This window comes from Asparagus officinalis, chromosome 7 (assembly GCF_001876935.1).
Source record: "Asparagus officinalis chromosome 7, Aspof.V1, whole genome shotgun sequence".
Taxonomy (NCBI): Eukaryota; Viridiplantae; Streptophyta; class Magnoliopsida; order Asparagales; family Asparagaceae; genus Asparagus; species Asparagus officinalis.
Genome location: NC_033800.1, coordinates 150,773,776 through 150,789,573, shown reverse-complemented (window position 1 = coordinate 150,789,573; position 15,798 = coordinate 150,773,776). Strand labels below are relative to the sequence as shown.

At 35.8% G+C, this 15,798-nt stretch overlaps 1 protein-coding gene and 1 long non-coding RNA gene across 3 annotated transcripts; one reads left to right on the top strand and one right to left on the bottom strand.

Moving 5' to 3' along the window:
• On the bottom strand, positions 5,075 to 5,476 carry LOC109850798. Its single transcript, XR_002249552.1, has 3 exons — positions 5,445 to 5,476; positions 5,257 to 5,362; positions 5,075 to 5,159 (listed from the first exon to the last, which is right to left on the bottom strand). It is a non-coding gene; the product is annotated as an uncharacterized LOC109850798 (long non-coding RNA).
• Positions 5,475 to 8,215, top strand: LOC109850797 (phenylalanine--tRNA ligase, chloroplastic/mitochondrial-like). Of its 2 annotated transcripts, none has more exons than XR_002249551.1 (4): positions 5,475 to 5,506; positions 7,412 to 7,619; positions 7,837 to 7,913; positions 8,041 to 8,207. XR_002249551.1 is itself a non-coding variant. In XM_020420867.1 (4 exons), the coding sequence occupies exons 2-4, from the start codon at positions 7,422 to 7,424 to the stop codon at positions 8,149 to 8,151; spliced, it is 315 nt and encodes a 104-aa protein (XP_020276456.1). In that variant the 5' UTR covers positions 5,475 to 5,506; positions 7,412 to 7,421; the 3' UTR covers positions 8,152 to 8,215. The 2 variants fall into 2 exon arrangements, 1 of the variants encoding a protein (XP_020276456.1); XM_020420867.1 differs by having other exon boundaries at positions 8,112 to 8,215.

The following is a 15,798-nucleotide window of genomic DNA, read 5'->3' as shown; positions in this document are numbered from 1 at the left end:
TTTTAAATATCGGTTATCAGGGATTTATCGGACGGTCAAAATCCTTATCGGATAGCGAAAATCGAGGATATATCGGGGATCAGTAGTATTTATGTTGGGGAGGCGAGCGGCGAGATCAACGGAGTTAGAGGGGAACATAGATCTTGAGCTCGATGGAGTTCGAAGAGGCTCGAAGGCTCAGAGAACAACCGCACAGAGAGGGAGAGAGATTCACGAAGGATTAGGGCTGAACTTGAAGTTAGAAACTTCATTTTATTGTCAAAAGCGGGTCAGGTCGGGTCGGGTTTAAGAACTCACTAAGTAACAGCCCATTACCTAACAATTCAACTCAAAACTCACGCCGATAAAGCCGATATTTTTAGTCTCCCTAATCGGCGGATAAGTGCCTTTATCGCCGATAACTCGTCGATAAACTCATAAAAACGATAACCGATTAAAAATTCTATTTATCCTAGCGGGAAGCTCCCAAATCCGATAACTCGACGATAATATCGGATTATCGGCCGATATTTAAAACCATGCACATATGTTTTGACTCCAGAAAGATTGGTTTATGGTCCTTTTTTTCTTTTGTGTGTGCGTGTGTGTGTATGCTCTATAGGAGCTTGGCGGAGGTACATGTGCTTTCCTTGTAGAAATAAAATCAGAAAGTAAAGAGAAACAAAGTAAAAGAAACTACTGTTACTCATATCCATCATTCATAGTGCTTCCTAATTGTATAGAGCACTACTAATATCTCACCAGCTGCTCTTATATCCATCATTCACAGTGCTTCCTTATTAATGTATACAACACTACTCATTAAAATCTATAAACAAAACTTTCTGAACATAACTTTTTGCTCAAATACAACACTTTTGAAAATGGTAACAAATTATAATATAATTTCTTATAACACTAGTAGAAATTTGAATTTACTATACGGAATATTCTAGACGGAAAAATTTCCGTCTAGGATGTAATATTCTAGACGGAAATTTTCCGTCTAGAATATTCCGTCTAGGATATACTATTCTAGACGGAAATTTCCGTCTAGAATAGTATTGTAGATGGATTTATTTATTTAATTTTTTTTAAATTAACTAAGCATCCTAGACGGAAATTTCCATCTAGTTTGTATCCCAGACGGAAATTTCCGTCTAGGATACTCAGATCAGTTTTTATTTAGGGTTTTTTATTTCTAGGCCCATTTGTTTACTCATCTTTACCTCTAAGCCCAATAACTATTCTTTGTATTCTTAAACCCAAGTTTCTTTTTGTTTTTGCCTTTAAACCCAATTTCTAAAATACTGTATATACAACACTGGTATTCATACCCAAACATGATAAAAACTCTAAAATACCCTTCAATACCCCCACTTAAACCAGACCCCCCCCTCTCTCTCTCCTCATTTTCCTTCTTCCTCAGGTCTTCGTCTTCCTCCTTCCTCAAGGCTTTGTCTTCCTCCTCCGATCCCACCTCTCATGCCCCCTCCAAGAAATCGAAGAAGAAAGGAAGAAAGGCCCATGATTTTAGTGCTTGATGTCTTGAAAAGGCCCACGACGGATCTCGAGGCAGCCGGACACACCTCCACCCTCTCCAACGAGACACTACAATTCTTCAACGATCAACAAGATGCTTGATGATTTTGGCTTCGGGATCTCTTTCGATGACGAGGAGGAGTGATTTCGTGTGAAATCTCATTTCTATATACTCGATTAGGGTTAGGGTCGGGGTCGGGGTTGGGGGGTTAGGGTTAGTTCATTGATGTTCTTTTGTGCTATCCCTTTTTGTTGAACTAAATCTAATTGTAGAATTGGTTTTATCAATTTATGAATGTATCGTTTCTGTTGAACTAAATCTAATTTGTACACAATAGATTTGCAAAGCAAGAGGTGTGAAATCTGGAGAATCTGGAATTTTGTACCTGTAAATTTTGCTTATAAAGAGTTGGAGAGTATGGAGCTTGCTTTGAAGATTGTGAAAGAGAAATTGCTGGGTAGAGTTAATGGAGTCAGTTATGCTATATGTACATTTTGAAGATTTGTGCAATTTTGAAGATTTGTAACATTTTGTAAAGTCTGGAGCTTGCCTTGAATATAATATCAGTTATATTATGTACATTTTGAAGATTTGTAACATTTTTGAAAGCCTGGAGCTTGCCTTGAATATATGATCAGTTATGCTATGTTTTTTGTGAAGATTTGTAACATTTTAAAAAGTCTAGAGCTTGCCTTGAATATATGATTAGTTATGCTAAGTATATTTTGAAGATTTGTGTAATTTTGGAGTTTGATTTGTAACATATTGTTTCAGATTGTAAGTTTTTGAAAGTAGATAATGAAAGTGTTGTTAGTGCAATATCGTTATTGTTTGTGCAATTTTGGAGTTTGTAAGACTGGAATTTTGTGCAATTTTGTGAGTGCTATTTTGTGGAATTTTGTGTAATTTTATGAGTGTTATTTTGTTCTTGTGCAATTTTGTGAGTGCAACCAAGTGTGATAAACTGCAGATCTCTTTGATTGTAAGTGTAGCGTGATAAATTCAAAGTGTAGCGTGATAACCTGTAAGTGTAGCGTGGTAGACTGTAAGTGTAGCGTGATAGACTGAAATTGTAGCGTGGTAGACTGTAAGTGTAGCATGGTAGACTGTACAGGATAACACGCTACACTTACAGGATAACCCGCTACACTTACAGGATAACCCGCTACACTTACAGTCTAACCCGCTACACTTACAGCATAACACGCTACACTTACGGTCTAACCTGCTACACTTACAGGATAACAAGCTACACTTACAGCATAACACGCTACACTTACAGTCTAACACGCTACACTTACAGGATAACCCTTTACATTTACAGCATAACACGCTACACTTACAGGATAACACGCTACACTTACAGGATAACCCGCTACACTTACAGCATAACACGCTACACTTACAGTCTAACACGCTACACTTATAGCATAACAAGCTACACTTACAGTCTAACACGCTACACTTACAGAATAACCCGCTACACTTACAGTCTAACACGCTACACTTACAGCATAACACGCTACACTTACAGGATAACCCGCTACACTTACAGCATAACGCGCTACACTTACAGGATAACACGCTACACTTACAGGATAACACGCTACACTTACAGTCTAACCCGCTACACTTACAGCATAACACGCTACACTTATAGCATAACACGCTACACTTACGATCTAACCTACTACACTTACAGCATAACACGCTACACTTACAGTCTAACCCGCTACACTTAAAGTCTAACCCGCTACACTTAAAGTCTAACCCGCTATACTTACAGGATAACCCGCTATATTTGTAGTGTAACACGCTACACTTACAGGATAAGCCGCTATACTTACAAATAACCCGTTACACTTGCAGTGTAACACGCTACACTTACAGATAACCCGCTACATTTACAGATAAGTGTAGCGTGTTATGCTGTAAGTGTAGCGTGTTATCCTGTAAGTGTAGCGTGTTATCCTGTAAGTGTAGCGTGTTATGCTGTAAGTGTAGCGTGTTATCCTGTAAGTGTAGCGTGTTATCCTGTACAGTCTACCATGCTACACTTACAGTCTACCACGCTACAATTTCAGTCTATCACGCTACACTTACAGTCTACCACGCTACACTTACAGGTTATCACGCTACACTTTGAATTTATCACGCTACACTTACAATCAAAGAGATCTGCAGTTTATCACACTTGGTTGCACTCACAAAATTGCACAAGAACAAAATAACACTCATAAAATTACACAAAATTCCACAAAATAGCACTCACAAAATTTCACAAAATTTCAGTCTTACAAACTCCAAAATTGCACAAACAATAACGATATTGCACTAACAACACTTTCATTATCTACTACAAACTCCAAAATTGCACAAACAATAACGATATTGCACTAACAACACTTTCATTATCTACTTTCAAAACTTACAATCTGAAACAATATGTTACAAATCAAACTCCAAAATTACACAAATCTTCAAAATATACTTAGCATAACTAATCATATATTCAAGGCAAGCTCTAGACTTTTTAAAATGTTACAAATCTTCACAAAAAACATAGCATAACTGATCATATATTCAAGGCAAGCTCCAGGCTTTCAAAAATGTTACAAATCTTCAAAATGTACATAATATAACTGATATTATATTCAAGGCAAGCTCCAGACTTTACAAAATGTTACAAATCTTCAAAATTGCACAAATCTTCAAAATGTACATATAGCATAACTGACTCCATTAACTCTACCCAGCAATTTCTCTTTCACAATCTTCAAAGCAAGCTCCATACTCTCCAACTCTTTATAAGCAAAATTTACAGGTACAAAATTCCAGATTCTCCAGATTTCACACCTCTTGCTTTGCAAATCTATTGTGTACAAATTAGATTTAGTTCAACAGAAACGATACATTCATAAATTGATAAAACCAATTCTACAATTAGATTTAGTTCAACAAAAAGGGATAGCACAAAAGAACATCAATGAACTAACCCTAACCCCCCAACCCCGACCCTGTCCCTAATTTCACACGAAATCACTCCTCCTCGTCATCGAAAGAGATCCCGAAGCCAAAATCATCAAGCATCTTGTTGATCGTTGAAGAATTGTAGTGTCTCGTTGGAGAGGGTGGAGGTGTGTCCGGCTGCCTCGAGATCCGTCGTGGGCCTTTTCAAGACATCAAGCACTAAAATCATGGGCCTTTCTTCCTTTCTTCTTCGATTTCTTGGAGGGGGCATGAGAGGTGGGATCGGAGGAGGAAGACAAAGCCTTAAAGAAGGAGGAAGACGAAGACCTGAGGAAGAAGGAAAATGAGGAAAGAGAGAGAGAGAGGGGGTCTGGTTTAAGTGAGGGTATTGAAGGGTATTTTAGGGTTTTTATCATGTTTGGGTATGAATACCAGTGTTGTATATACAGTATTTTAGAAATTGGGTTTAAAGGCAAAAACAAAAAGAAACTTGGGTTTAAGAATACAAAGAATAGTTATTGGGCTTAGAGGTAAAGATGAGTAAACAAATGAGCCTAGAAATAAAAAACCCTATAAACAATACCTTGTGTGAAGCAAATACATTTGTGCCACAACCTGGATCTGGTTTTGACTTGTGAAGGAGTACTCTAGTATTCACATTGAGTATCTGGTAATAGTGAACGAATAATGAGATTTTCATCAAGAAGAAGCTTAAATGAAAAAATATTAAAAGGAATGTTCATTGCAATGACGAAAACAGCCACCCGTCTTGATCTACCACCATCAAGTTTTTGCTTCTTTATTGCTTGATCTTCTTGAGCAATGTTAGCAGCCATGGCATTGTTCTTCACATTAGTACTGCCAGGATACCTACACAATATAAAAAATGAACATGAATACTATTTAAGTAAAGATTTATTTCATCAGAAGCTTAATGATTAGAGCCCCTCACTTAATAACACCCTTTGGTGGTTTGGTGCTCTTTATTTGTGCCCTATTGTTTCAGTGACAGAGGTAGGAAATTTCTGTTTGAAATATCTATTGAGCTATCTTAATTGGAACAGAAATTAAGAAGTAATCACACTGGAAAATGAATTTACTTTGAGTTTATGAATACTTCCACTCTTTTTCCAGAATGTAGCTGGTGGCATCTTATTTAAGGTGTTTTTTGTTACTTAAGCATCAGCTATTGCTTTGGAATTTACTTGTGCACTTCATTTATGTGTGGTTTGCTGACTTGGACAACATCAAACTTCGTCGTTTAGGTTTATCTCAAAACTGTTGAAAGTCTCAGAAATTGTGAGCTGAAAATTTTGGTTGAGCATAGTTCTACTCTACTCCAACTTTGATCATGGACAAAGACCTTATTGTCTGGCAACTTTCTATTTTGTCATAATCGGAACTTCATTATTTGGGTTTATATTTATCTCGGAATTGTTGAAAGTCTCAGAAATGGTGAGGTCAACAATGATTGAGCATAGTTCTATTGTATTCCAACTTTCATAACGGACAAAGACATTCTTGTCTAGTAACTTTCCATCTGTCATCATCAGAACTTCAAATGAATTATTAATCAACCTGATTTTTAGAAAATATTACATTTTTCTATAAATGTTCTCAAGTTGTAATTGCTAGTTCAATCCTTAAAAATTCATTTGAATTTGATGAACATTACAGATTAAGGCAATCCCCTTTTGTTCAGTTTTTTTAGTTTCTTCCATTCATTTACTTTTTTGAGTTTGTTTTTACATAATTATAGTTAGAGTGCATCGAATTCCTTTAGCAGAAAATCATTCACATTCTATCCAAGTAAAATTTGACAATTCTTCTGTTTTTCCATTTAACTTCAATCCAAAATCATATTCCAATCCCACGTCATGCGGCCATCTTTGTCCGTGTGGTCTATTAACTAATTATGTAGAATTAACTTTAGTTTACAGTTCAACTGAAGGTTTCCTTCTTCAATTACTTCAAATAAAATGCTAGATGACTGGCCTTTCCTTGATCTTCATATATTAATATCTTCATTAATGACCCTCCTTTTAACGTCGTCCATGATTTAGTTCTAGAATTTTTGAATTTAATAATATATTGACATGACAATTGATACACTTTTCAGTCTCGATGTAGTGATTTCTCATATATGCACCCTCAATGACTCGTTTGCATCCAGATTTCAGGCAAATACTCCATTATATTCTACATCAGATACTTGGTAGTTGTTAGTGAAAAACATGCATTGGCAGAATCCTTAACAATTAAGTCTTATTCTATTATGATATATATAGTTAAGTCCAATATATTATTTTAGAAGACAACTAATTGATGTTAACCTTCTAGAGCATCTTTCTATAACTCAAAAGTTCATGCCACGAGACTGAAACTGTGAAACATGATACTCAAGAAGACATTATGAGTTCAAGATGATATATCATGCACAAGTATGCTTTATTGCTACGTATCATGATACTTTTCTAGACAATTTAGTCAATTTATGAAACTTGAGTATCATATCCTTAAGTACAACTCTTATATGCACTGATCTTTACATATTCTTCCAGAATCTGTTACTTTTGATTTGATCACTGCACATTTCATTTATTGTTGAATTGCATCCAAAAAATCTAAACATTTCAGATTTTGGTTCCTCGAGTAAGAAATTATATTTTGCAACATCATGAAGGTCTTGAAACTGTCATCACTTCCCCACCTCTACATAAATGAGGATGTGAACATTATGCATACATTTATTTTGCTCATAACTTCTTGAGCAATAATCAGCGTGATTTATGTCCTTTTTTCTTTGTCAACATTTCTTTTGTTGCCTCTTCTTATCAAGTTATGAATTTTCCTAGTTTCTTTCATGGACTTCATCCACTGCATTTTTATTATAGTGATGCAAAGCATTACTTTTTGCAGAATTTTGACGATGTATTGGTTCCTTGCTGATCATGTAACCAGGAGTTATAATGATACGTATTATGTTGATTCCCAACATGTCTTGAGGTGCCATACAAGTGCTCACCAGGCAGAATTATTAAGGAAGGGCCATACTCATTTTCTCGTAACTGGAGATGTCTATCGTAGGGATTCAATTGATTCAACTCACTATCCTGTATTCCATCAGGTTCCACACCAGCTCTAGTTCTTGTAGCTGTCTTTGAATAATTCTGCTTTAGTTTTTGTTCCTGGCATTCTTTCTTTCTTTTTTCTTCTTAAATTTTAATGGTTGTCTAAGTAAATAGATGGAAGGAGTTCGAGTTTTCTCACCAGATGATTGGGTGGGTTCTGGCATAGATGCAACTTATACTTGGCCTTAGATCTTTAATGTATGTCATGTACAGGTGAGGTGGAAATGCGCTGGGTTGACACTTACTTTCCATTCACTAATCCATCATTTGAATTGGAGATTTATTTTAAGGTTCGTCAGTCCCCCGATCTCTAAACTATTTAGTATGCATACACACACACACATCTTCTTTGTTAAAACTAGATACACAGATGCTCGAATTCTCCTTGGTTTTCTTTGTTAAAACTAGATATATCAGGAACCGAACCATTCGGGTTCCTGATATTTCCTGATATTTCTTGTTTGCTTGTGTCCTTATGTTACACTCAGGGTGATGAGGAAGAAGATGAAGGAGAAGAAGAGGGCTTGAGTAAATGTATAGGGAAGGAGTTGAAAAAGCTTCTGTAGTGTCATAGTCATTGTAATTAATTTATGTTAAAGTTTGTAAACAATTTATGTATCTCTCTACTATTTTGGTGAATGTATTATTTGAATATAATGAGATTTGATATTAGAATATAATTAGATTGTGTTGGATATGAATATAATTTTTTGTTATTTAATATTGTGTACATAAACCTAAAGTAGATTCTGCAAAAAAAAAAAAAAAAACTACTGTGGCAAAGCATTCTAGACGGAAATTCCGTCTAGAATGCTCAAATTCCGTCTAGGATGCCATTTTAATGGAAAAAAATAAAAAAATTAATTCCGTCTAGAATGACTATTCTAGACGGAATTTCCGTCTAGAATAATTATTCTGGATGCTCAAATTCAGTCTAGAATACCTTTTTTAAAATAAAAAAAATTAAAAAAATCAATTTCCGTCTAGAATGAGTATTCTAGACGGAAATTTCCGTCTAGAATACTCATTCTAGACGGAAATATTTTCCATCTAGAATGCATTATTCTAGACGGAAATTCCGTCTAGAATAATCCGTCTAGGATGTATTCTAGACGGTTTTGAATTCCGTCTAGAATATTCCGTCTAGGATGTATTCTAGACGGAATTTCCGTCTAGAATACTACATCCTAGACGGAAATAAACTAGACGGATATTCTAGACGGAATTCCGTCTAGGATACACATCCTAGACGGAATTCTGTGTATCCTAGACGGATTTTTCCGTCTAGGATGCCCAGTTTTTTAGCAGTGTAAGTTATACAAACATGAACAACAATGTTAACCTGTCCTTTTATTGTGTCAGTTCTCCTGAAAACTGTGCTAGAAGAAGAAAACAATGGTTACTCAAACATACGAACGAATGAAGAATGGACTAGGAAATTGAGAGAGAGAGAGAGAGAGAGAGGGAGAGAGAGAGAGAGAGAGATGAGAAGGATTTAATTATGGTAGAGTCGTATCATTGCAAGCTCAATGCCTAGCTGTAAGGCCAATGAAGGAGGGCTAAAAAGAGACGATGAGAAATGAAAATAGAGAAGGGCATGGACATGTAATAAAGGATCAGAGGAGATGAATAAAGAGATAATAGAAGGGATATTTGTTGGCATATGAATTAACAATTGTATTGTTGAGGGCAGTAGTAAGCACCAAGCGTGGTAGTATGCACCAAGCGTGGTACTATGATTGCTGTAGATGTTACAAAAAACAGTAATGTTACACTCATAAGGGTCAATTACTTGGGAACATGACCAAAATAGTTTTATCAAAGTATTTACAAAAAGATATTTGAGTCTACTAACTGGATAAATCCTAAGCAGGGAAAACATAACAAGTTTAACTAAGCTTTAAAACTAATGCAAACTTCAAATTTTCGAGCTATATCCATAATCTAGAGATAGTTTAAGTACAATATTTATGTCGATAACTATTGAAGAGGATTAGCAAAAGAGGCATATTGAAGAGTTTTCTAAGACATGCATACTAGTGCCTAGAGAGTGCACCTAACAAGCCATTGGGGAACCTATGAAACAAAGTTTGTACGTTACAATTAGTAACTTAAGAACACAGGAAAGGTTTATTATTTACAGAAAGGAGCCTCCTTGTCAGAAAAAGCTAGCCTATACCACAAAAGGAGGTCCATTTAGAGCACAAGTCTCCATGGAATCGAGTCAAATTTGTAACCAGTTTCAACCTTAAAACAACTATCTAAGCTGGTCCATAATTCCTAGCAGAAAATTATGCACAAATCTTCAAAAGCCAGGCTTTGTAGGAGATTCACCCTTTTTTTTCGCGATATAGTTTAATATCATGCAACCAAGAAGCAGCCCTACACCACTCACCTCAACTAAGAGAGGAGCCTTAGAAGAAAATAAAAGATGATATATTCTATAAGAATTTGACAGAAAAGCACAAGACTTTTTTATAATTTAAACTTTTGAGGATGTTTCTATAATTTTTAAATATTGAGGGTGTTTATTGCAAATTTTAAACTCGGTGAAGGTTGCTATTAATATCCAAATTTCATGTTTATCATTTAAAGTTTTTAAATGTCACAGTGTTTTGTGTAATTTTAAACTTTTGAGGATATTTTGTGTAAAATTTGGAACTTTTTAGCTTTTTCATAACGCTTCATGCATTAAAGTATGTTAGCCAAGTAAGATTCCAGATATCATGTTTGTTATTTTAAGTTTTGAAATGTTAATGTTTTTGTGTAATTTTAAACTTTAAAGGGTATTTGGCAATTTTTGAAAATTTTTGATTTTTTAATACTTCATGCATTAAAGTATGTTAGTTATGTATGATTTCCGGCAATTTTTGAAAATTTTTGATTTTTTAATACTTCATGCATTAAAGTATGTTAGTTATGTATGATTTCCTTACCTTAATAAACTAATATCGTGAATTAATACTTCATGCATTAAAGTATGTTAGTTATGTATGATTTCCTTACCTTAATAAACTAATATCGTGAAGTTGTTTCATGTACTTTATTTTTTTTTTAAATTGTTGAGATATAGTTTGTCCATGGGGAATTAGGTTAGGATATAAGTATGATTAGATTAGATTAAAACGTAAATAAAATATTCAAATTAGTAAAGTGTAATATTGACCGTGGAAAGTGTTTCCCAAACTCATGCTTTTAAAGGGAGTATGATACAGACATATACATGTGTGTGTATGTGTGTATACATATACATATACATACATACATACATGTATAGCCTACTTAAGCCAAGGCCCACAATTATTTTTCTTATGACAAGCTTGATTCCTAGGCCCATCTACTTACTAAATTTTTTTTAAAAGGCCCAGATAGCTTTAAAGGAAGAAAAAAAAGAAAAAACAAGAAAAACCCAAGCTCCCCAAAAGTAACTGCCCAAATCCTCTATTGCGGGAATACCTCATGAAGTGGGGAAACTACCGGGAAAGAAAAACAAATCGGAAACTAAATCCCTCAAATCTTGGGAAATCTCTAACTAATCTTATCTCTATGGAAAGAAAAACAAATCGGAAACTAAATCCCTCAAATCTTGGGAAATCTCTAACTAATCTTATCTCTATGTAGGCTGTCTAAAAATCACAACAGATAGCTGATCCCCATCAAATACCAATGATGGAAGTTATAATTCGACGGCTTCCAGAAGACTATAATTTAAAGACTTTCACGTAGATCGATGAAGGTTACAATCTGACGATCTTCACAACAACTGATGAAAGCTCTAATCAACAGCCTTCACAATCAACATCAAGAGTTACAATTTGACGACTCTCACATATCAAAGAGCTAAAGCAAAGATTACAAAATGACGATCTTTGAAATGCTTTGACAGAAAGAGACTACAAATCGACGGTCTCTTCAAACTAAGACACGGAAGTCCTCCCCGTGTACCAGCATCAAGACACATCGCGTTCACAGCCGCTGACACAGTGCAAATGAAGCTCACATTCAGCTCCAAATGCTACAAACATAGCTCAGATCCAGCTGCCAACACAGTTCATGTTCGGCCGCAAACGCAGCCTCCGAAAGCTGCCAACGCAGCTTCCATCCACTGCCAAATGCAGCTTCTATCCGCTGCCAAATGCAGCTTCCAAGCTACCAAACGCAGCTTCTAACAAGCTGCCAACGTAGCTTCCAGACGCTGCAAATGAGCTTCCAGACGCTGCGTCCGAGCTTCCAAATGCCGCGTTCAAGCTTTCAGACACTGCGTTTAGACGCAGAATTCACGCCAGAATGCGGATTTTGTGTTTGACTCGTTCAAACACGAGCTAAACGGTTTCAAAACCGTTTCCCACGATCTGAGGGGATCACAACTCTATTCAGGAGTGATTTAAGGGGCGGTTACACCCCATTAGCCCCACGGAGGAGCGAATTAAGGGGGCAGTTACACCCCTTAATCCCCTATAAATAACTAAGAAATCAGCTTAGTTCAGGGCTGGATCTTTGATCTTTCTTTTTGGGCAGCAAAAAAGAGATCCTTGGCTAGCTTTTGGATCCTTCTCCTGGGCAGCAAAGAAGAGATCATTGGTTTGTCTAACCAATTACGGTTAAGATCAATCAACTCATCAAGAGTTCTAAAACTTGCTTTGCAAGTTCTCCACAGCGTCAAATCGTAAGGAGAAGACCATGTTCCAGTGAATAAAGACGTACGGATCGTCAACGGAGAGCAAACTCGACGCGAGCATTTGAGGGAGGCACTCCATCGCCACCGTGAAGAACTCAGAATTAAACAAAGGGGAGAATCCAGATTAATTCTCCTCTCTTTTGTAATCAGAAAATCCAATTGTAATCGAGATTAAAGGAATACAAATCAATTTTCCTTTATTTCTTTTACTGCAAATTTTTCCACAAACACTCTATTTCATAAACTCTCCTTCAAAACCTTTTCTTTTCTCTACCGATTCTCTACACCCGTCTGGAAAAAAAAAGGAGAAGAAAAAGAAGGAGAGATGGCATCGGTTATAGTTGAAGAGAGAAGAAGGACATTTGATTTGGAATTTTTCTTGGGTTGGTGTTCTGACCCATTACTAGGCAAATTGGCAAGCATCTTTCTAGCTGTTTTTCCTTGTTTCTTTTTTTTCTTGTTTTGTTAGGTAGTATGAAATTTGAGATTTAGGGTTAATTGAGGCTTTCTGTAGTTGCTTTGCATATCGATATTTCTAGGAAACTTCAACGATTTGACATGATTTTGTGATTTGTATCTCTCATTAGTTTTATGATTATGTTTACAAATGATCTGCACTAGCTAGTTTTTGATTCCGATGGTTACACGTTCGACATATATGGAAGTTTTCGCCACGGTGTCAAATTTCACAGTCATAGATATTTCATTAGTTCCAAGTGTTCATCTCCTTGCTTGTTTTACGAATCCTATAAGTTTCATTCTTCTAAATCAACTTCATATCTTATTCGTTTGATCCTGATCTTTAGTATTAAAGATTGTTTCTCTAATCTTTTAGCACACGATTAATAAATCACAGATTAGTTATGTTTATCAAGGTATAATGGCTTGTTTCATTGGATTTAAGTTAAGAGATTATTTAGGTGATCTTCAGTATTAAAGATTGTTTCTCTAATCTTTCAGCACACGATTAATAAATCACAGAATAGTTATGTTTATCAAGGTATAATGGCTTGTTTCATTGGATTTAAGTTAAGAGATTATTTAGGTGAAGATGACATAAGTTGTAAATAGGTGAAGATGGCATGAGCTATAAATAGAATTGAAGTTTATGTCACTCCAAGAACGTTAATGGCATGAGCTGTAAATAAATGAAACTCTATAACTAACTATTTCTACCTTTGGTTTGTTACGCCTCTATACAGCTATATGCGGTCATGCATATAGATTTTTTCCCCTCGTTTGTGTAATTATTATATTTCAGGTTTTTGGAGGTCTTGAATGTTAGTGTATATATAAACCGCTATTTACCTGTAAATAGTTTTTTTGTAACAATCATTTTCAATAATATCTTTTAGACATGAACAGAGCCTTCAGTCTATTATATATATGGTTTATGTAAATAATATGTAATACAAGATGTTTTAACTACTTTAATTATTTCCATCATTTAACAAGTAAATGCTTTTATATGCAAACTTATCTTATACAAATATGAGGTAGATATTCAACTCTTTTGTTTTTAAAGTTAGTCCATAAATCTTTTAGCATCAAAATAATTATTTGTGATAGTTTCCTCTGTGTTTTTAGTTGTTTTAGTGCATTCTTAATGTTATAAGTGTATTATAACTACAGTAAATGATAAATAAACTTTTTTTCTTCTGCCGTAAATGATGATAATATTTATTAGTTACATATGTTATTTTTTTCAAACTACAACCAAATAGAAATATTGGGTATAGTGGTTAATGGACTTGGTTGCTATCATAAGGGTCACGAGTTCAAATCTTTTGACTTTTTTTAATGTCATGTAGTTGATCACCTAGTGACATCCGATAAGGTTTGTTGTGCATGAAGATGATTTCCGTCAAAAATATGATTTATAAACGTGCTTTCCATAGCATAGCTATGCTCTCTATATCGATAACCCGATATGAGATTTTCCTTGGCTATTACTATTGGAGCATCGACTAGACAATGCATTTATCTTGTTAAGACATGTTCTGAACCATGTTTATTTTTCATAATTTTACGAAAGTCGTTTCACAAAAACTCTGTGGTTAGTGCACAACATTTCATGCACAGTCACTTAAATTAAACAAACAAATATGAGATTTAAAAACTCTGTGGTTAGTGCACAACATTTCATGCACAGTCACTTAAATTAAACAAACAAATATGAGATTTAATAAAAAGGGAATTGGACGGAGAATATGAAATGTATATAAGTGGGCTCATGCGCATTCCTGATATCTTGAATTATATATACAAGGACGGAGAATATGAAATGTATATAAGTGGGCTCATGCGCATTCCTGATATCTTGAATTATATATACAAGGGCCAATGGTCAATACCTAACTTGAAGCCGTGTTTCAAGGACGTGTTATAGGAAATCGATTTATATACATGATATTATTCTCTTCTAATTCAAATAACATGTAAAAGAAGAATAACGTGCTTATATGCTTTGTGATAGATGTATTCGCAATATCTACAGGTAGTATTTCTTTTAGTCACATTTATTTTAGATTTTATCTTTTCTTTATACCTGCCACATACACTTGCACGCACACAATTCCTTCATTTTTCATGTTTGTTGGGAGTTTTTTGACTCCTCAGAGGTTTGCGCACCTGTGACACCCACACTTTAGTCCCACATTAACTAGTGTAAAAAATTATTAGTGGCTTAAATACAGAAGTCCAAGACCCAAGAACAACTAGTGTTAACATTTTGACAGTGGAATTTAACCAACATCAAGTTGCTCTCGGTAGGTCCCATAGCTTGTGCGTGCCAACGGGACCGTGGCCCGTGCGTGACAAAATGATATCAGAGCAATTATCACCCGGAAGTGTAGAGCTAAGTGTTATACGGGGCTAAATGCTACACCGTGTGGATGCGGTGGGAGCCACCTCTAGAGCCCGTAGGAGCCATCTCTAAAGTCTACATCGCCTGACAGTAATACTGAGATGTGTCAATTATCATGACGTGATAACGAGGACGTCGTCTTTGTAAGGAGAGGGGCAAACAAGTGCCCTACAAGATAGACCTCGGGAGGGAACCAACAAAAGCCTCAAATGAGAGGAGCACCAGCCAAGTGCCAATAGACAGGGACTTCGAGACCAGCTCCATATCCAACCAACATGTTTGTTATTTTTGTAGTAAGTCGGGGCACTTGATGAAGGACTGCAGGAGAGCTAACGACTTGTGCATAGCATGTGGCGCGACAGATCATCAACTCACCACTTGTCCTAGTAGAGGAGTTTCAGGAGGAACTTCAGGTAGAGTGATAGTGCCAACAGGCCAGACTAGACAGAGTGGACAACAGTTGAGGCCATCACTTCCCATACAACAACAGATGTTTCGAGGACATCAGAGGGTCAATAATTTCAAGGCCAGAGACAGTGGAGAGGTCCCTATTTCCAACACTCATCACTACAAGAAATTACATCTTTAACGAAGGGATTTCCCTTCGTTAAAGAGCTGAAAACCTTCGTTA